The 22,177-nt window shown below is 39.0% G+C and overlaps 2 protein-coding genes across 8 annotated transcripts in view; both read right to left on the bottom strand.

Annotated features, from left to right (window-relative positions):
- Positions 1 to 794: 794 nt before the first annotated feature.
- Positions 795 to 3,227, bottom strand: LOC145653796 (uncharacterized). The gene is made up of 4 exons (XM_081708036.1): positions 3,110 to 3,227; positions 2,383 to 2,979; positions 2,237 to 2,286; positions 795 to 1,484 (listed from the first exon to the last, which is right to left on the bottom strand). The coding sequence occupies exons 1-4, from the start codon at positions 3,225 to 3,227 to the stop codon at positions 1,377 to 1,379; spliced, it is 873 nt and encodes a 290-aa protein (XP_081564162.1). The 3' UTR covers positions 795 to 1,376.
- Positions 3,228 to 13,006: 9,779 nt separating this feature from the next.
- The window catches only part of armh3 (armadillo like helical domain containing 3), a 40,710-nt gene continuing 31,539 nt past the window's right edge, over positions 13,007 to 22,177 (bottom strand). For all 7 annotated transcript variants that reach the window (XM_026997119.2, XM_026997127.3, XM_081708113.1 and 4 more), the window contains 5 exons: positions 19,629 to 19,755; positions 19,333 to 19,408; positions 17,222 to 17,300; positions 14,393 to 14,509; positions 13,007 to 13,764 (listed from right to left, as the gene is read on the bottom strand). In XM_026997119.2, the coding sequence (XP_026852920.1) occupies positions 13,672 to 13,764; positions 14,393 to 14,509; positions 17,222 to 17,300; positions 19,333 to 19,408; positions 19,629 to 19,755 (492 nt within the window). In that variant the 3' untranslated portion in view covers positions 13,007 to 13,671. The remainder of the gene's footprint in view (positions 13,765 to 14,392; positions 14,510 to 17,221; positions 17,301 to 19,332; positions 19,409 to 19,628; positions 19,756 to 22,177) is intronic.

The following is a 22,177-nucleotide window of genomic DNA, read 5'->3' as shown; positions in this document are numbered from 1 at the left end:
AATGTTAATCTGCTTTTTCTGTTTTATTGTTGTTGTTGTTTTTCTGTTATGGTTCTTGGTTTCTTTTGTCTTATTTTGATCTTGTTGTACTTTATGGTGTTTTCCAGAGGAGGATGCATTCCCCCTTTGAGTCTTGGTTCTTATTGAGGTTTCTTCCTCACACCCTTGGAGAGTTTTTGCTTACCACTGTCACCTTTGGACTGCTCACTGGGGTCTTGAATCCAGGAATCTATAAAGCTGCTTTACAAACAAACAAACAAAAAAAAATTAATTTTGATTGATTGATTGATTAAAGAATATTTTCTACTAGATTTTATCTTACGGTTGTAGGCTGTTCATGTTGAATATATGTGTGTGTGTGTGTGTGTGTGTGTGTGTGTGTGTGTGTGTGTGTGTGTGTGTGTGTGTGTGTGTGTGTGTTTTGGCAGGGCTGCAGCTGAGAGGTTGGTGACTGGTCTGTTGTTATGACAGAATGTGATAAATATGATAAACCACTACTAGTTTGAGTAAGATTAGCATGTTTTTGATTTTAACGACAAAGTAATTTGTATGATGAATATTCTATTATATTAGCTTCTCAAAAGTTATATGAAATGCATGACTTCCATTAAAAATGCTTTGTATCCTGTTTAAAACTGGCCCATGGTCACTCTCTTAAACTGAATGAAAAACAACACACTGTCATTACTGTTCTGCTACAAATACCTCTCAAAATAACACACTTGATGCTTAATAATGTACTGTTATATAATACAGCTGTTCTGCCCCTGAAAGCAACCACATTTGTCTGTCTACAAAGAGAAATTTTATTAAATGGAGAAGCAACTTAATGTAACAGTTGTGCTGCATATCTGTGTCTTCTTTCATACCTTACATTTCAACATCCCATTGTCCAACAGGGGCCGCTAATGAATCATAAGCAGCAGTGGTTACCCGGGTTTGAAAAACAACAACTTGGAATTTGGAAACACTAGATTAGAGGAGAAAAGCACTCTGCCCCCAACCTTCCAAAGGTAATGAAAGCCTGCTAAGCATGCAATATGGTTTAGCACTCCACTAGCACATGCTCATGCAGAAGCCTGGTACATGACCCACCGATGACTGTAACCTGGATCCCCACCTACAGCGTGCATCTCATCATTACGGGAATCAGTCTTTTAGAAAATGCTTATATCGAACAGATATTTGTCGATATCCGCTCAGCGGTTCACAATTTTTTCTCTCTTTCAAACATTAATTTTAAAGTGAATTTATGGTAGATGCTGATCACACCTGCTGATCAAGATTGCACTTCCATAATCAAACAGCATTAAAAAAAGGCTAAAAAAGGTGGCATGTGGATACATTAGCAGCCTCTGCTGGGCAAATATAGCATGTTAACATGCAAGGTATAGAAGGGGTTTCTCAGATTCAACATTTAGTGTTCCGTTTTGGGAGGCCAGGTTATGAAAAGATGGTGATGGCTTCACTGGAAGACTTTCACTCTATGAAAAATAAACAAGAAAATAAAGTGTATTTGAAAAATACAAATTTAAATGCAAATATGACAGTACTGTCACATGATAAGGTATGAAATAATTCAGAGTATAATACAATAATATAGTCATGATCAGGTAGGCTATAATATGTGCAGTCTAATAGTAATCATAGAACTACAGCCATGATCCTCAAACCTTAAAGATGAAAAAAAGCTTTGAAGTTATGTTCCCACTATAGAAGGAACTATGCAAAACAATTAGTCGTGTGACAAGTGCAGTCATAAATAAGCTTTAATTAACAGCGACACTTTCACATCAATATAAAAATTGTTGTTCGAGGTCTCTAAATGAATACAGTTAAAGAATGTCATTACATTCCACTAATTATCATTATTTCCAATATTGACACAGAAATCTTCCAGTAGCTGGAAGGTCCTAGCTCTAGAGTGAGTACTAAAAATGCACACCACTGAACCAGGAGCTGGAGGAGTAACAAAAGGTACAGACACTGTTATATAAAGGAGCAAAAAAGAGGGGTCCTCTAAGCTGCATGAAGAGATGAGGTTACTTGTGTATATTCACCATTTTATTTGTAATCCTTAAAAGAACCTTCTGGAAACAAACACAGAATAATCCAAATTGGACCAGCAGAGCCTAGAAATCCATGATTTATTCTGCTGTTTATTCACAGGTTCTGCTGCTGTGCAATGACAAGAATATAAATTCTTTACATCAGAGGGAAGGAAAAATGTTCTTACCTCCATATTACCCACACTTGTAGTAACTTCTGCCTCCACAATTACAGAAACTGTAACATAAGCCACAAAGCAACTATATATAATAAACAATTTAGCAGGTTTGCACAGGATGAATATTAGGGTATCAGGGAAAACAAGCATTTTACCTTCAGAACTCTCCACCTGAACAAATGCTGATGAAACAGTTTCTTGAGGGTTGTGACTGTCAGCTGAACTCATTAACTGTGGTGGCATCACCTGAGGCAGAACCATCTCTAAAGAAGCAGCCAGAAGGTCAATTATCTGTGAGGATGTCAGGTGTGATGGTACCGGCTGAGGGTTTATTATGTTCGGGAATGTCCCTTTAGCTTCTGTCGACTGTGTGGATGTCTCCTCAGCACCACTTATCTTTGTGGTCGTCCACTCAGATCCACTGATCTGTTTGGTTGTTCCCTCACCAATAATCTGAATGGATGTCTCCTCAACACCAGTCACCTTTGTGGATGTTTCTTCAGCACTCCTTATCTGTGTGTACTTCTCCTGAGGACCTGTGATCTGTGAGGATATCCTCTGAAAACCAGTCACCTGTGTGGACAGCTCATGACCACTAATCATCTGAGAACCAATCATCTGAACAGACAGTGCCTGTGGGCTTATTGCCTGTGTAGGTATCCCTCCAGGAAAGAGAACCTGCTGCTCAGGAGGCACATTGGGTTGCTGTTCTTGCTTCGGAAAGGAGGGTGGTGTTAGCTCATAGCTGCCTGCTGGATGTTGACACCAAAAATCTTGTTACTTTAATAAACAGATTATAATTACAACTAGTATAGTATTTGCAATTGGAAAAAGGCCAATTCAGTCTGTCTGCATATACCTTACTAGAATGGATCAACATACCTGCACCTTTTTGTTCTGAATCTGTCTCAGTTAGCTGTGTCTGGGGCATCTCCTGCTTGTTCTCAATAGAGATCTTAGGCAGGATGGTGGTGGGTGGATATGATGAATTTTGATGCATGCGAACAGCTTTTTGATCAGCCAAAAGCTCTGTACATGGCTGATCCAACTTCATGTGTATGCAAACACTAGGTCTTTGCTGAACATATTGTGCAGGCTGTTGGTGAGCTTTAGATGGACTAATTGTTTTTTGGGGCTCAAGAGACCCTTTACCAGAGGCCTTGGATTTACCACTTGCTAGATATTTTCGAACAGGTACTGAGGAAGGGACATCTCCTGGCTTCAGCTTGCCATCTAACCTATTGAGAGCACTATCTCTGTTAACAGGAAGCTTTAACATCTCAGCATCCAACTCAGGAAAGCAACTCAGATGTTGAGATAATGCTGCAAACGGGTTTTTAGCATTTTCATCAGGTCTTTTCTCTGATATTTTTGTTGATTCTCTCGGTGCTTTTACTGATCTTGAAGTATTACCCACTTTTGAGGATTTTCTTGCAGCTTTAGCTGTGGGGGTTCGGTCAAGCATAGGATGAGCAGCTTTGCTTGTTGGGTTGACACTAGGACTAGCAGGCTCTGTCTTGAGCTGCTTCTCACCTCAAAATAAAACACCACAAAAAAAGTTGACCTCACTGACACAGACTGCTACCTGAAAAAAAACAACAACTTGAAAACTGATTTCAGCATAGTTGAAGGAACAATAAGCCTTAAAAAAAAGATTCTTCTTCACATTAGGAATTAGTCATTATACTGACACCTAGCGGCCTGGCTGTATCAGAGATTCTGTACTAAATCTACTTTAAACATTGCCGCCTCCATGTGGGGATCCGATTTATGGAGTAAAAAACTGACATATTTTAGGAACTCAAAATAAATCGATTCCTCATCTCACGTGAACGGGACTTTATAGAAAAATAAATAAATAAATAAATAACCACGTTCATAAATAGTGCTAGCTAGGTTACCTTTTTAGTAAATAACTTATTGATCTTATTGAAGCTGTTGCTGTTTCTCAAATAAACTGTATGCAACTTAAAGAAGTCTCATCTTAACTTAATATTTTAAAAACAAAGACTTAATTATGATAGCAGTTTATTAGCTGTTTACTAAGGTTTACAATATAAGGTAACAACGTTTGAAACTGGCTAGCCAAATGAGCCAGCTAGCCAACCCACATAACTAACGAGTCTGTAGGCTATCTTATCTAGCTAGTTTCTTACCAACTTTAGGTGGACTGATGTCGCTAAGTAACTGTTGCTAAGCAACCTGTTCAACAAAATTACCTGCCCAAGTAGCTAATATGGGGGAATACCGCAAAGCTATTTAGGAAGCTGGCTGGTTCGTTAGCTAGCTAACAGAATATTCAACCACATACAGCGATGTAAAATGTATTTGCAAAACTGAAGTTAGTTTGAAGACGGTGACAAAGAATTTTCCCGCTGCCATGTAGGTAGTTAGCTAGTTCCCACACGTCAGAAGATGAAACTTACCAGATGAAGAGTTCATCTTGATTAACGAGATTTTGGACATAAACTAACCCTGCAGCCTCCCTAGGGAAGACACTGGATTAAATCCAGCAAAACGGACAATTTACAATTTTAATCTCATCGCTAGTTGTTCGATGGCATTAATTCAAACCGAATAATTCATACAAACTGTTTGACCCTACATTTACTCCTGCAGGATAAAGTTATTTTGGTTACCATGGTTTTCAGTTAACTGAAAACACAGTTTTCGGTAATAACTGGATTAATTTCACTTCATTTTAACTAATTTCGTCTATAATGGAATGCAACAATTACATTCACATCGCCACATTATTTCTCATCGAATACTGTGAAATAAAATTTACAGGAAACCCTGAATACAGAATTATAAATAAAATCCTAAACAACTATGACTGCGTTGTGCTCAGTGCGGAGTAAGAAAGGCCTTATGCTGACAAAATGTTGCTTGAATAATGTTTTATTATTGACTTTGCGAATCTGATTTTGAATAAAATCCATTTGTTGAACTGTAATTCAGGAACATGTGTACAACCACCCCCCCCCCAAAACAACAACAACAACAACAACACCCCCCCCCCCCCCAAAAAAAACTGGATAAGCAAAATATCTCTGAAAATATATCTTTATTTGCAACCATATTTTAAAAATATACACAGACACATACGTAAGTACAAACCGGCCTTACTATGTTCCTGGATCATGTCACATCTGTTAAATCATGAACATGTGAGGTGCAGTGCTGAAACAAAACAGTAATGCAGGCAAGACTGAAACAGCTGAACATATACATGGATTAAGCGATTAAGCAACTCTCTCTCTCTCTCTCTCTCTCTCTCTCTCATATATATATATATATATATATATATATATATATATATATATATATATATATATATATATATAGTTTTGCAGTAAATCTACAAACATTTTAAGTCAAATTTAAATCTATAAATGCTTGCTATTGCCCTTGCTGTCTCTGGACACTTGTGGAGAACTCTGCTGGTGAACTTTGGTATTAGCTAAAGTCTTGTTGGATGGTGCACAGTGACCAGCAATGGGCTGCTCAGGAAAATCTGGACAAAAGCCTAGACCTTACTCTTATGGGAAGGATTGTTGATAAGATAGTGTGGCAGCAACAGTAGTTTGAGTGTTGGAGAGGTGGCATCATGATGGCATGAGGACATTGTGGAACAGCAGCAGCTAGCATCCCATCACAAATCCTGTAGTTGACTAAGAAATTAGTTGTAAAGGTATTTAATAAAATCTATTTAAGTCTCCAGTCATGGATGCAATAAATTATTTGACAGATTAATCCAATTTTAAATAACTCAATACATTTAAACTGCTGTATATAATAAATTACAGGAACCACTTTTTTTCTGTAAAGAAGTATCAAAAATACTACCACATTCCCACATAAAATGTTTTTTAAAAAATTAAAAAGAAGATAATATTGGTTAAAACCACACTGTGATTTAAATGTTCAATTTCACGATAAAACCTTCTTTCAGATACCTCATGAGGACAGAGAAACATTTTAAGCCCCAATGAGCATTTACATTTACAGCATTTAGATGACAGAAATTTTCTTACCATATTGTAGTGGTGCTTATAATTCTTTATAACTTACAATGTTAGCATTTAATGTATATATCAATAGTACTGTTTTACATAAATGGATGCAGTATTGTCACATATCTCTTACTATGACTAACTTACTTGCTTTCCGAGAACCAGGAATGAGGTGTGTTTGTATCTCACGATCACTGCATGAAGAGATGAGTACCTCAGGGCGAGCTCTGTCTCCACATCTGACTGGAGAGATGGATCTGCAGGGCACAGGTGACTGGGCAGCAAATGAAATGAACTGTCTGATGAGTTTAGCACCAGCAGTAGGAGTGGGTGGATCATGTGGTGTTCCTACAATGGGCAAGGCATTGTTTTAGGTACAGTGGACACTCTCTCCTCTGCTGAGAATGAATATTGTGACCTTGGAAATGTCTGGTCAAATTGAACATTTGCTTTTCCCGGCAAAATGTTAGGAAACAATATTTTTGCAACATAATCAGCATCTGAAGTAGTTGCTCTCTCGTTTGTAGACAGAAACTGTGTCTGCTTACTCTAGTATTGAGGTAGTCAGCTCCAATGGTGTTATGATCAATGGGGGCACCAAATTCAGGTTAGCCGTTTCTCTTTCTTTAAACGGAGGTGGACAAACTAAGACAGGAGTTCCTGTTTGTTCTGTTGCAGATATCAGAGGCATTACCAATTCAAAGAAGTGAGTTACTTCAGGTTCAGTGGAGAATATGCTGGATCAGCTTATACCTCATTTTGTAGACATATGGGGCATGAATTACTGAATCACTGAGCGCTCGTTGAGATGTTCAGAACAGCGTGAGCTTCTGTGGCCACAGCAGTGGCAAGGACAGGAAGGTGTTATACAAAGGGTAGGGCAGATAGGACAGAGGGCGGAGCTAGAGAACAGGTGAATGACACCGAAGAACAAGCCAGCTCTGATGCAGGGAGCAACGGAACAGACAAGAAGGATGAAGAGGCTGAGGCTGATCAAGAGGACAAGGTTGAGTTATGCCATGGCTGAAGGATTTAAGTGAGAACTTTCTGGAAGCGGGAGATGAGTAAGTTTACAGAGATGATTGTTCAATGACAAGGACCTCAGTTACTCCTATGAGGTGTGTGGAATGTTTCTGATATTGACTGCTGAGTGGTTAATTAGCACAAAATTGATGTTGACAGCATTGCCCGGTCCACCCACATCTCTCCAGTGTAAAACAGTGTGTCAGTTCAATACTACAGTACACTGTGGTATGATGTGCTGATGATCTGTCTGTCTCTTAGATGACTTGTCACTAACACATGAAAACATTCAAAAACATTGCACAATTATCCAAGCGCTTCATACTCTGATACTTGGAGCATCACCTACAGAGCCTGTAGGCTGTTCTATTGTTGGTTTGACAGGAAATTACCCATACTGCTTTGTGTAGTTCTACAAGCACATGCACGCTGCTGCTGCAGTTTTTGCCATGAATGGAAGGAACATATAAGGCAAGGTATGATGGGCCTAGAGAAGCAGAACTTGGGACCATAGTTTAGATTCCCTTCAGAGCAGCTTTACAGCAGAATCTTCAACCCACATCTAAATAATTAGAATTGTTTTATTTTATAAAATGCTTTTTTTCCTTCAACAGGTAAGCGATGTGCATGTAATCTGTATTAAATGCTCGATTTGACTTTGCAGCAATTCATCTCTCACCAGTGTAAGCGAGCTCTTCAGATGAATGATCCTACAAACGCTCAGAAATCAGTTCAACTCGGCACAAGCAATAGGGAAGACGGGACCATTCCTTCAGCCCTCAGTGACTCCAGCAGCCATCTTATTACTTATTACCTCACAAGTAGCTGTTTTTGTTCCTGTTTTGGTGATGAGGCCTCACATCCATTAATGGAAGTAACCATTGCCGCTGGAAAACATCCTGGATGGAAAACCTGGACCCGTTCCAGTAGCTTTCTGCTATACGTTTGTCATTTGCCATCATTGTTGGTACTGGTAAAGGCTTTGCAGAGCAGAAGAGGACACAGTGATGCCTATTTGTGCCATTTGCCTTGTTAAAAATGTTTGTGGCAGAGCTTTTCCTTGCCAAGCCCCAATGTGGTTTTATCATGGAACAGTAGCTACAATGTAGTCTGTGCCTTGCCATATTGAATCATTTCTAAATAAATTTTATTATTATAACGATCTCTGCCAAACTGGATTTGTGAAAATTTTGGAAAATCCACTGAAGGTAACCTCGCCCCCACCTGCAAGCATGTGACTTTGTGTGTGTGTGTGTGTGTGTATACTGACCCCCGAGCCCCCTTTTTAAAAAAAATTTAATTTCTCAGCAACTGGAGCGCATTGGGCTGAGGGAAACTATAGCGGTTGACCCATCAACACTGCAGATGCCCGTGGCTTGGCGGGTCATGGGGCAGTGGGAGTGAAAGGTGCTCCATCATCCTGCCTTTGGGAGGGGACCCAGCTTGCTGGCTCGTCTGTGACATCGATTAGTAGTGTGCCAGCCTGAGCCTGTATGCTCTCCCCTCACACGATCCTCCGGTTAGTCTAATCAATGGGAGGGAGAAGCTGCTGATCTTGAAGCATTTCAACTCAGAGTACCCACTCATAAAAGCTCACAGAATAAAGAAGCCTGTGTCCTTTAGATCCCAAACATCTTTTGGGAGGAGTCGTTGTGATTCACGTCATTCCTGTTGATATACTGCACCTGTGTTCAGTCCTCTGCTACACCTTTCATTACTTTGCATCATTCTGTGCATCCACACCAGGCCTGCTTTTTCAGAAACACCTTGGGTATTCAGTGCAAATATTTTATTGGAGAGTAGTAAAAGTTGATAATGCCACTCTGTTGTAAGTCTCTGTTGAGACCTTTTTACTCCATAGCAATATTGAACAAATTTTTTAAATAAATGGTTTTGGGTTTTTTAAAGTAAATTTTTGATGCCTTAAGTGAATGCTCAGAAACCTTTCCTTTTCTTTTTTAAATACATTCCCCCCCTCATTGGTTTCTACATTTGGCAACATTGTTGTCACACTAAGTCGGAGGCCTCTTTTGTGAGTGAATTTTCACTCTTATTGGTTTTATTTTGTTTCTCTTCTGAGCTCCTCACAGGGCATGAAAGTCAACTGGGCCTTGATGCTAGCATGCATCTGTAAGGGCCTAAGTTATCTACAGTGTCCCAGTGGACTGTCCCATTAGGAAGTTTGCCTTATTTGTGAAAGAACACTTATGCAGGAATTTTAAAGGCCTTGTTTGTGTATTTTGCTCTTGTTCCCCTAACAGATCACTTCCATGTCATTCGTGAAGAGAATTGTCCGGCACATAGCGGTGTGGGTTTGAGCTCGTCTTCCTCCTCCAGCAGGTTTGACGCCCACGAGGCAGCGGCTCACGTCATCGGTGAACAGCATGTGTATCGAGGTTCACGTGGTGAAATGGAGCAGATGCCAATGCCTCGGGTATTTTTATTATTATTCTTCCCCATCTCTCCTTTCTTGTTCTCTGGACAGCTTTTTAAGGTCAAGTTGTCAGTCTTTTTACAGGCAAATGGAAAAATAAAACTTTGCATCTTTTTTTGTTGCTGTTGGCGGCAAGGCTGTAACGTGAGGAGGCTATTACTACAAGTCACGTAGAGCAGAAACATACAGAACACAAAGATCACGTAGCACATAAGCTAATGTAACATTAAACACCGACAACAGAACAATAGGGTTTTTTTAATACACACGTAAATGAGGAACATAATTACAAACAGGTATGACAGATGGGGGGCGTGGCCACACACACACACACACACACACACACACACACACACACACACACGGGAAGATATTTGGGAGGAGGGGCCGTACCGTGACACTCGCCCCCTAACAGAACTGTTTTCTTGTATAAAACAATGTTCTGTAAAGATTTAAGAAAAAAAAGGTTGTTAGGATTAGAATAAGATAGAATGGACAATTAAACTATCCGACCTTCATAAGGAAAATCCTACCATAATTTATACCGCTGATAAAATATATTCCAACTTCTATTTTCCCTTGATTGACAGAGTTTACTTTAACTCTTCAGACCACAGTCAAGGAGCTGCATCATTCATCACTGAGGAGCTCAAGTGGTCAGACGCAGGGACTTAACCAGTGTCAGGTGAAGAAGGTACCAGGTATTGAATGCCGGAAACGATACCTTCATCTCATGGAGGCTCCATCTTTGCCAAGTTGCACTGTCGTGGGTCAGATGTGTTTCTTAAGTGTCAGTCAAATGGAACAAGACTGATTTTCTACACCTGGGACAGGATCAACAGACAGCAAGTGCCCGTTTCTACCAGCGTGGACCACAGAGGGGGCACGATGCACTTCATCTCAGCAAAACATAGAGATGCAAAGTCAAGAACTAAGCAGGCAAGCATATCTGAACTCGAAAACTACATGTTACACAAGCCAAGAACATTTCAAACATTGTGTTACCATGTGCTGTTGGAGGATCCTTGGCCTTGATTCTGCTGACAGGGCTCTTATTCTGCTGTTGCCACAAAATAAACAAAAATAACACACAAGACATGGGCAATGACATTTTGGAGGATGCCTTGCCTCCAAAAAGAAAGTCTGTGACCTTCAACATTGAAGATGATGACATATACTGCTCAATTTGAACATGAGTGTATGAGAAAAATCACAATGACCCACACCTGACTCATTCCAACTGAACCTGTGCTCAGCAAACTGCAAGATATATTCATGATTATGGACAGTGCAGTACACATCATAAGTCATTTAGGACAGACTATGTTCTAAACTTCACAGAGCTCCTGGCCAACCAGTGATGCAAGAAGGCAGAGATCCAACTTGCTTTGGAAATATGGAACTCACCAGTCTTTCATCTTCTTAGGACAGCGTCTTTGACTCCACAGAGTCTGTTTAAAACAAAGCCATTGAAAGTGAATATAGTGAATTAAATCTTTTGTATCTCTGTTCACAAGGTTAATAATATGCTACTAATCCTGTTCCCTTAATCAATACTTTGCCAATGTGGTTGTTCCATCAACTGTTGGGAAAATATCTTTTGTATCTAACTGCATATAAAGAGCTCAATCTGGAACCTTGAGTTGAGAGGGGGCCCCTTCATGCTTGTATTAAATACCTACATGCAAAATTGTCTTGCCTCAAGAGTCCCCCTCCCCCCACAAAATGGCTGTTAGAATGGACTGTTAAAAGATTTTGTTTCTGTAACCGCTAGTGCAAGTCAAAGATGCATGTGAAAGTCATTTTTCTGTGACCCATAAACAGTCACAAAACATGAGTTCATGAACATTACATATATATATATATATATATATATATATATATATATATATATATATATATATATATATATATATATATAATTTTTTTAAAGGTATTCCAGTAAAACAGAATTTAATTTTACTAACTGATAAATTTGCATTTTGTCAGCCCAGTTGTCAGTTTATTCATTTGACTAAGTATAAATTAAGATAATGTCTATTATTGTTAATAATTGTTAGAATTATTTGTACACAAAGTTCTATCCAGTATGAAATGTATTTTAAAATGTGAAAAATATAGTGTTATAACAATGGGAAGCAGTACAATAGTCTGAAAACTAAATTGCTAATGGACTTGAAATGGGGGCAAGTATGTCTTTCTTGACTGTTGATCATCACAGATACCATTATTCTAAGATCATTTATAAGTGATTCGCGGTTAAACCACTTCCTTTAAAAATAGTTTGGACTTGGCCATGCTATTCTAATATGTGTAAAATAGGTAAATGAAGTTAAATACAAAGATGATGGTCATTAGATATGGTGACTGTTAATGTTGTAAAATACAACAGCACAAATTTCATGTAATTGAATTACTACAATAGTAAGATGAATACACAGACTATTAGGTAGTGTAGCATCACAAGCTATTGGGCAGCCATTACCACTTAGACTAAATATTTAAATATTGAATACATGCTGTAGTGTAACCCATACTGAAATCCAAGAGGCTTCTTTAACCCTCTTAAGGGCATTTTCTGTCATTGCATATTTTCTTAAATTTACTTTAAAGGTTCTTATTATAGCATGATACCCATATATTTCATATCTAAATGTTCAGAACAATCTCAGCAAAAATATGGCTTTAAAGATGAAAATATAAGGTATAATAATTATTATAATACATTGTATTTATATATCAGTTTTCAAGGACCCAAAGATGATTACATTAGTCAGTAAATAGACATTGGCTTTGTAAAGGAGTAGGAGTATTTTAAACTGAATACAGTATTTTACAGGGAGCCTGTGCAGATGCTGGCAAGTATTAAGCACAATTTACTTCATGTTCAGCAATGTCCTCGTGCTTTTTGTCTCCATGGGTTACGAATGAAGAATAAAGAGATATATTCTGAGGAATTTGCCACCGGCATTCCACTGGGTAGTACACGTTACCTTCGTTGATTAGGAATGAGGAGGTTAGAGTAACAATATCAGGGTCAAATCCAGTCTTACCCGAGTAGGGGTCTTCGCAAAATGCAGGTGGGAAAGTAACAACACCTCTCACTTCTGCTATCATCAGTCCTTCAACTAACTGACCCTTTCTCCTCAGATCTGCATGAATCTCATAGGTGCTCTATTTTGATTTCAAGACGGCAAATTTTGCTTAAAGTCAGTCTGTGTAAAGTCAGTCACAGTAATAAAACACATAAAAGTCAATGTTCTTACATGTTCTACACAGAAAAAAAGCAGAAAAAAGACCAGAAAATCAGTTTCAAGTTTAATTTTTTCCATGAGAAACTATTCAAAGAAAATGGTTGCCTATGTGATTACCGTGCATTAAAAAAGAAGTGAAATCACATGTAGCAAAAGCCAAAATATTAAAACACAAAGGATGTAGGAGCACTTGAGACTGAAAGTCTTCATTCAGTGTGTGACTGAGCTGAAGTGCAGTCCAAAATTGAAACCTGCCTGACTGTACTTGTATATGTAGTCAGATTTATCCTAAGAGGTAAACAAAAAGTATAATTTTTCTTTGGCCATTATGGCAAATATATACATAGTTAACAATTTTAAACATAAAATCTGACAGGACATAATGCAAAATTGATGATTATTAACCCAGCCATTAACCTAATTTACATGTTATCAACATTTGCTACTGAGTACTCTGTACATTCATTCAGGTTGATTTAACTGTTTAGGTAGGATTTTCATATCCAAATTTAAAAATATGATATTAATTCCATTACTGTGTGAAAAAAAAAAGTATAGACTGCATAGGAACAAAAAAAGAGAGTTCCAGTAAACAATCAATTAAAACAAAATACCTGATACTTAAGGAAGAAAAGAACAACAGATACATATCAAACGCATTTTAGGCCATCAAGCCTTTCATAATTCTCAGCAATTCAGTACACATAAACAGCGGTCTCAGGATATGGAAGAGAATTCCTTCAGAAGAACATCCTGGCTCAGAGTGTTGAGAGAGACATTTTTCCTCACATTCACACTGATTGAGCGCACCTGCAAGGAAAGAAAGAGAATGGGAGATGATGAAAGCAGTGATAGTGTTCCTGTGTTTTTATGACCTACAGGACATGCACCAGCAGATATCTATAGGCCCCAAAACGAGAGACGCAGCATACATCAGTGAAAGACAAAAGAAAAGGAGGTACAGAGCCAGGTAAAACCCAAGCTTAGGTAAAAGCTACATCTCTTAAGCCCCTGGACAAAAGCAAATGGACAAAACACCCTTTGGTCCATGTGTTTTGTTCTGCAATCAGGTTTCATTCTGATATGCTAGGTTTGTGACAAAGTACTTTGAAAAGCTAGCCAGCTAGTACATCTATCGCTGCTAGAGTCATGTTTAAATAAAACAGGCAAGAGATTTGTAGTATCCATAAGAAAGAATTCTCAGGAGGTGCTTGGTTAATGCTTGAATGACATCTATGAAAACATTGTTTACATAATATTTGTTTTTAAGAACATTTAAAGAAACTCAAAAAAAACACCCCCACTAAATGATAACCATAAGTCATTTAGTTTTCTTACTGCTGGATCATGTGTGATGCAGTATGCTGCGAATGAAACAGCAATACCTTCAGGTTTTCTGCAACACTTTCTTGCATCTCTAGCTACCCTGTGTTCTTACCAGCTCCTTGAAGAAGGCCGTCTCCTTGGGTTGTTCTGAATAGCGCTCAAACTGGTCTAAACCATCCTGAAGCTTTAATGTTAGTGTGTCATAGTTGGAGCGTACCACTTCCAGAACCTACACACAACAGAGATAATAATAGAGTTGTAAAATAAATCACTGGCACTACAGGCCATAACTTGCAGCAACTGATTATAATAAACAAATGTCAATGAGAAAGTTTGAAGACACAAACTTTACAGTCTGTAATGTTATTTTGTATACCAAAAACAGTTTAATGTTATTGGGATAAGTCTTTTCTCTCTTAATGTACAACTACACTAATTTGGTGTCTGTAAGGCAATGCAAGATTCACTAAAAATCATGTGGAGTGATTGGAACTGATGAGGTGAAAATTGTGTCATGGCTGTTGATGATTCATGGGCAATTTAATTTTGAAATGAGTTTAATTGGATTTACTTGATTTTTCCCCTTGGGGTACATCTGTTCTGGACTCTATGACCATAACCAACACAAGAGCCAATGCACACAAATCCTCTGTCTCCGGCCTCTGGCCCAAGAAGCTAATTGCGGTGCATGAGTGCCTGGCAGCACAAATCAACGAGCTGCTAATGGATGGAACCCACCCTGAATGGTTAACTGAAGGCCGGACAGTCCCTGGAAAGGGGCAGTTCCATCCAGCTACTGGGCGATAATCTGCCTCTGCACAACATGGAAGCTCCTGTCAGGTATCATTGCGGCTGAACTGGCACATGACTTAATACATGCGTGCGGCCCAGAAAGGCATTAGCAAGAACACCAGAGGAGCCCAGCACCAGCTACTGGTGGATAAAACAGTCACTCAACACCGTAAACCCAGATAGACCAACCTGTGCACAGCTTGGATTGATTACAAGAAAGCCTATGATCCAATGCTCCACAAAACACATGTCACCATCAAGTGCGGGATTTACCAAGGAGATGCCCTGTCCCTGCTGCTGTTCTGCATCAGACCAAACCCCCTCAGTGAGATCAACAACAAGACTGGCTACGGATAGCAGTTATAGAAAGGAGCAACCATCAGCCACCTCCTGTATATAGATGACATAAAGCTGTATGCCAGAAGTGAATGAGACATTGACTCACTAATCCATCACTGGATAAGTGTGGTCATATGGCTACAAAGAGAGGGATGGTGGCTAGAAGAACAAAGGGGATCACACTACCAGAAGGTAACATGAAAGATGTTTTATATTAAGACGGGCAGCTACGAGTACCCTGGAGTCCCATAAGCAAATGGTAATCATGAAGAGACCACAAGAAAGGCATCTACAGCCAAATACCTACAAAGAGTGAGGCAAGTCTTGAGCGGTCAGCTGAAGGGAAGAAACACCTACACTCTACCAGTCATCACATAATAAGTTGGTCTAAGGAGGAGATAGAAGCCACTGACATCAAACCAAGGAAACACCTTACAATGCATAGAGGGTTTCATCCTCTCAGAACTCTGAGACTACACTAAGCGGAAGGAGGGGGGCCTGGGACTAGTGAGGGTCATCCAGAATGAAACATCAAAGATCCATGATTACACCAGAATGATGGCCCCAAGTGATGAAGAGTGAGTAGCTTAGTGAGTACCTCAACCAGCAGAGACCTGAGGAGAATGAAAATGAGGAGGAGGAAATGGGAGGAAAAAACCCTGCTTGGTATGAAAGACAGTACAATTGCATTTACAGCATTTAGCTGATTCTTTTATCCAAAGCAACTTACAATTGTGACTGAACAATTGTGATCTTGAGCAACTGAGGGTTAAGGCCTTGCTCAGGGGCCCAACAGTGTCAACCTAGCTGTTGTGGCATTTGAACAGGCAACCTTCTGATTACTAGTCAAGCACCTTAACCACTAAGCTACCACTGCCCAGAGAGGCACTAATCATGGCAGCACAGGAACAAGCGCTGAACACGAGATCAATAGATGCTGGGATCTCCCACACCAGGCAGGACCCCAGATGCTGGCTGTGCAAAGATGCCCCCGAGACAATCTAGTACATAACAGTGAGATGTAAGATGCTAGTAGGCAGGGCGCACATGGAACGCCGTAACTAAATGGCTGGCATAGTGTACAGAAACATCTGTGCTGAGTATGGGCTGGAAGTTGAAAGGGTCAAGTAAGATATACCCCCAAAGGTGGTGGAAAATAACCATGCTAAGATCCTGTGTAATGTGTGTGCATGTGCTACCTGCTAAAGATGACATGCGCAGTGTATCATAGATGTGACTAGTGTGAAGCCAGTGCAAGTAAATTTTTACTAACTTTACCAGAAGACATGGCTTTATGTTGATTACTGAAGACATGGCTTTTCATTAAAGATTGCTGTGACTGTCTAGTTCTGAAAGTAGTTATTAGTTATTATCTTCATATTTTCTTATGTTAACCATACACTAGAAGACTTAAAAAAAAAAGACTTAAAAAAACCTAAAGTCTGACAACCTCTCACATCTAAAGACAATGTGTCATATTAATGATATAAAGAGAAGTGACCTAGATAGAGATTTCTTTTTAGCCCTATTTATTGAAATGCAAATCTAACTCTAAAAGGAATCAAATGTAAGCTATTCAGTTAATAGCTAAGCAGGGTGTGGACTGTGTGAAGTTCTGAACACAATCAAATATCAATACAATATTGAAAATCGAGTAAATGTTTTGTGTAGATCGGCTATGGTCTTTGCTCTTAAAAGCTGCTATCGAAGTAATAGACAAAAAGTATTATTTATGTGGGGGAATTGGCTTTGAGAGGTTCCTTTAAAATCATGGTAAATTACAAGTGTTTCACAATATAAAGTAACAAACCTGATCCTCCGAAAGTTGAGAAATGTGGTTCACGGCAGCATAGGACTCGATCTTAGGGTTGAAATGGTTAATGATGGCCCTGCAAATTCAAAACAGAATAGGTAAAATCTTTAAAATTGCTCCCAAGCACAATTTATCCAAAGTAAATTCACTTTCATTTATATAAGACACTGGTTCTTAAACTTTCTGTGCCAAGTTCCACATCTCATCACCCAAGAATCATCTACAAACCAGAGTTCCCAGATAACTAGCACTTTTCGAACATTTCTTTAAGAGTCCATGTTTCATTGTCATCTGCCAACTGACAATTGGCTTCAATCTCAGAGCACAACCTTCTGATTAAGGTCAACTCATTACATAAGACTTGTTTGGATTTCATACAATGCTCATGCACTGATGTAAATTTCTCTTTGAATATCGAGCACACACACGAACAGGAGTTAAAAGTTAAATTCTTTTGACCATCAAAACATTTGTAGGACCATGTAGTTTCTCTTCAGAGTTATTATAGTTGAATTAGTACTGCACAACTCTACAACTTGTGTGAGAACAAGGGTCTTGGACAATTAAACTAGGTCTAGAAATGGCAAGAAATGGCAGTGGCATAGCAATTTAACAAAGTTTTTGCAACAGGCTACAAGGTAAAATAATCTAGATACCAGTTTTATATAATAAGCAATTAATTAAAAATATTAACACATTCACCATTCAACCTAATAAATAGTATAAACACATCTGCAGTCTGAAAAATGCTATATTCTGAGAAAATCAGAGTTCACAAATAAATTATTTTCTTCCTCTGGAGTACTGGGAGCTTCGACAGGTAGGTGGTCAACTAGACTAAGTATGGGTTTACATAGAAACATTTTGTATGGGGAGTGCAGCACTGATTTGCTGTTTCACTACTAGACACCAAATGTGGATTCCGTTTTGTACTCTGATGTGAATTTGATCTGAAATCTCTACAGTAGTATTGTATCATATTCAAAATCCGTTCAAAATCAGAATGGATCTCATAGCTCAGTGTTAACATTTTGCAGCTTGGAAGGTCATGGCATTTTGGATACTTGGCAGGAGCATATCTCGATGAAAGTGTATTCAAGGTCCCTTCTTTATATTAAGGACATACTGTGTAAACAAGGTCTGGTTTGCTTTGACCACAAATTTCTAGAGGTAAAGCTGAGGCAAACTGGGACCCTTGGGTATAATTTTGTTCACCTGTTTTATAACTATCCTCAAGATGAGATTATAATGTTCTGCTGTTCTATAACTCTCCTCAGGACAAGGTTATCATGTTGATTCTACAATCCAGGCTGATCTTCAAATAAGATAGTAAAGGTGACCAGTTTAGGTACTGTTAAGCCTGTATAATGAAGTCATGGCAATTCATTTTGTGCTGTATAAGGGTAGCCAGAACATTCAAAAGGGTTTTACTAACTAATTTCATGGGTGGTACACTATAGTCAAAATTATCTTAATACTGGCTACCTTACACAACTGCATGAGCACCCAAATTTAGGTCATTGAGCAGCTTTTTTGGTTTCCCATAATTAGAAATAAAATGTACCCATAAACACCCTAAAACAGTTCAGACTTATCAGGCATTAGAACCTGTAATGACATGGAGAGGCGGACAACCTGTAGCCATGAAGGGATGCCATGTAATTCAGACATGTAATTCAATAGATATGAGAAGCCTTAACATGTGCCAGGAAACCACTACCACAGTGATCGTCGACTGATGACATCAAACGGGCTCCATGGATTCATGTTAGTTGCACAAAATTCTGATCCTTCCATCAACATGATGAAAAGGAAACCAAGATTCAGTCAACGAGGCAACTTTACTCGATTCTGTTGTGTGCTTTATGGTGATTCACTTCCTTGAGCTTTACTATCAATTACACCCAGTGCAAACTTTAGCAGTTATACCCCAATCAAGACAAAGTCCAATAACAGTGCATTCTGAGAAGGCATTCTGCATACCAATGTTGAAGTCAGATGCCAATTGTGCAGTTATGGCCTGTCCCTTTACATACAAAATTTTACAAGATATGGTGAAAATATATGTGAAAATATTCAAGACATGCAGAAAAAGAACCCGAGCCTACCTGACATTAACTAGGGCATAAGTGACTTTACTAGCAGGCTCCTTCCACTGGCCAACGTTGGTGGAAACCCTGAGAACTAAAAGATCACAAAGGCATTGACCCTTCAGAAAGATCCGAAAAGCACTGCTGTTTTTTATTCTGTTATGAATTGAACACAGGTTTGGCATTACTGCTAAAAAACATTTAGAAGTGATTCCTGAAAAGACGTAAACATGTGTGACCTAATTGTAGAATAGCACTTCATGCATTAATTTGAGAGTTCAACACATTTTCAGAGCTTCTATAGAGCAACTTACCCATACAATAAAGGTTATCAAAGACCTGGTGCATACGAACAATCTCGTAATACAGCTCATCATAACTGCTAGGTGTGGGTAGGAATGTGTCCCCGTATGTAATGAACATATTAAAGAGGCTGACAACCTGAAAATAACAGGTAAAGAAAGGGATGAAAAAAACTATAGTGCAGAAATGAGTAATATACAGTGCATCCGGAAAGTATTCACAGCGCTTCACTTTTTCCACATTTTTTTATGTTATAGCCTTACTCCAAAATGGATTAAATTCATTTTTTCCCCTCAAAGGTCTACACACAATACTACATAATAACAAAGTGGAAAAAGTTTGTTTGGAAGTGTTGCAAATTAATTAATTAATTAAAATAAATCACATGTACATAAGTATTCACAGCCTTTGCTCAATATCTTGTTGAAGCACCTTTAGCATCAATTACAGCCTCAAGTCTTTTTGAGTATGATGCTACATGCTTGGCACACCAGTTTCTCCTATTCTTCTTTGCAGAACCTCTCAAGCTCCATCAGGTTGGATGGGGAGCGTCAGGGCACAGCCATTTTCAGATCTCTCAGAGATGTTCAATCGGGTTCAAGTCTGGGCTCTGGCTGGGCCACTTAAGAACATTCACAGAGTTGCCCCGATGCCACTCCTTTGTTATCTTAGCTGTGTGCTTAGGGTCGTTGTCCTTTTGGAAGATGAACCTTTGCCCCAGTCTGAGGTCCAGAGCACTCTGTAGCTGGTTTTCTTCAAGGATGTCTCTGTACATTGCTATGTTCATCTTTCTCTCGACCTTGACTAGTCTCCCAGTTCTAAAAAACAACCCCACAGCGTGATGCTGCCACCACCATGCTTCACTGTAGGGATGGTATTGGCCAGGTGACGAGCAGTGCCTGGTTTCCTCCAGACATGACACTTGGCATTCAGGCTAAAAGGTTCAATCTTTGTTTCATCAGACCAGAGAATTTTGTTTCTCATGGTCTGGGAGTCTTTCAGGTGCCTTTTGGCAAACTCCAAGCGGGCTGTCGTGTGTCTTTTACTGAGGACTGGCTTCCATCTGGCCACTCTACCATACAGGCCTGATTGGTGGAGTGCTGCAGAAATGCTTCTCCTTCTGGAAGGTTCTCCTCTCTCCACAGAGCAACACTGAAGCTCTGTCAGAGTGACCCTTGGGTTCTTGATCACCTCCCTGACTAAGGCCCTTTTACCCCAATCACTCAGATTGGCTGGGCGGCCAGCTCTAGGAAGATTCCTGGTGGCTCCAAACTTCTTCCATTTATGGATGATGGTGACCACTGTGCTCACTGGGCCCTTCAATGCTGCAGAGGTTTTTCTGTACCCTTCCCCCGATCTGTGCTTTGATACAATCCTGTCTCGGAGGTCTACAGACAATTCCTTGGACTTCATGGCTTGTTTGTGCTCTGACATGTACTGTCAACTATGGGACCTTATATAGACAAGTGTGTGCCTTCCCAAATCATGTCCAATCAACTGGATTTACCACAGGTGGACTCCAATCAAGTTGTCGAAACAACTAAAGGATGGACAGTGGATACAGGATGCACCTGGGGTCAATTTTGAGTTTCATGGCAAAGACTGTGAATACTTATGTACATGTGATTTTTTTTGGTTTTTGATTTTGAATAAATTTGCAACAATTCCAACCAAACCTTTTTCACTTTTTCATTATGGGGTATTGTGTGTAGAATTTCAAGGGAAAAAATGAATTTAATCCATTTTGGAATAAGGCTGTAAACATAACAAAATGTGGAAAAAGTGAAGCGCTGTGAATACTTTCCGGATGCACTATATAGGTCTCCAAATTAATAACCTTTGACAAACTTAATTTCTTCTGGGTCTATTCACAAAATGACACTTTTTTTGTATTTAAAACAAAGCACAAATTAATATGAATCTTGATCATGAATGGTCAATTATTTCCACATATTAAATGAATTGGCATGAACACAAAACTAGGTTACTCAATGTAGTACTGTAAAAAAAGCAGAAACCACCATTTTGATGCTTGGTTTTGGAGTTAGAGATTATGTAAAAAAAAATGCCCTAGAATTATGCCCTGTTGAAGTTTATGGGAGGAATATTTTGGATCAGTAATTTCAGAGCCAAGAAATTGCTGCCCACCCCCCAAAAAAATCCTGAACCCAATTTAAAGTACAATGGAGGCTAAATAAAGCAATGTCTTTGAACTAGAATATTCCCTTAACTCACAGGAGTGCAACCAGACAGGCAAATGTACAGTCATCCCACAACTTGGTAGCTAAACTGCCAATTTAGAAGGTACTTATGAATCATGAGATTTTTCTTCATATGAGTACCTGAGTATAACAATAGGAAATCCCATGGTACATAATTTTCTCCATCTTAAATTAGTTTCCACAGGGCCACTTCTAATAAATAGATGTAAAACCCCAATCAAGAATGTACAAATGTATAAAATTAGCCACTTGTGACCTTTTCCATGATATATTCAAAAATTCTTAATGCTCCAAGCACAATTTATCCAAATTTATCCTCTTATTACATCACAGGTGGA

Source organism: Electrophorus electricus, chromosome 26 (assembly GCF_041902795.1).
Source record: "Electrophorus electricus isolate QZ-2024a chromosome 26, ASM4190279v1, whole genome shotgun sequence".
Classification (NCBI taxonomy): Eukaryota; Metazoa; Chordata; class Actinopteri; order Gymnotiformes; family Gymnotidae; genus Electrophorus; species Electrophorus electricus.
Note: the sequence above shows the minus strand (reverse complement) of the source record. Positions and strands in the feature narration are given on the sequence as shown.

Excerpts from the sequence above, each read along its gene's own strand:
- LOC145653796 (XM_081708036.1), bottom strand. The coding sequence starts at position 3,227 with ATGCATCAAAATTCATCATATCCACCCACCACCATCCTGCCTAAGATC. Across the intron at positions 2,287-2,382 it reads TCAGGTGGAGAGTTCTGAAG|TTTCTGTAATTGTGGAGGCA; the intron begins GTAAAATGCTTG and ends CTTATGTTACAG. Across the intron at positions 1,485-2,236 it reads CAAGTGTGGGTAATATGGAG|AGTGAAAGTCTTCCAGTGAA; the intron begins GTAAGAACATTT and ends TATTTTTCATAG.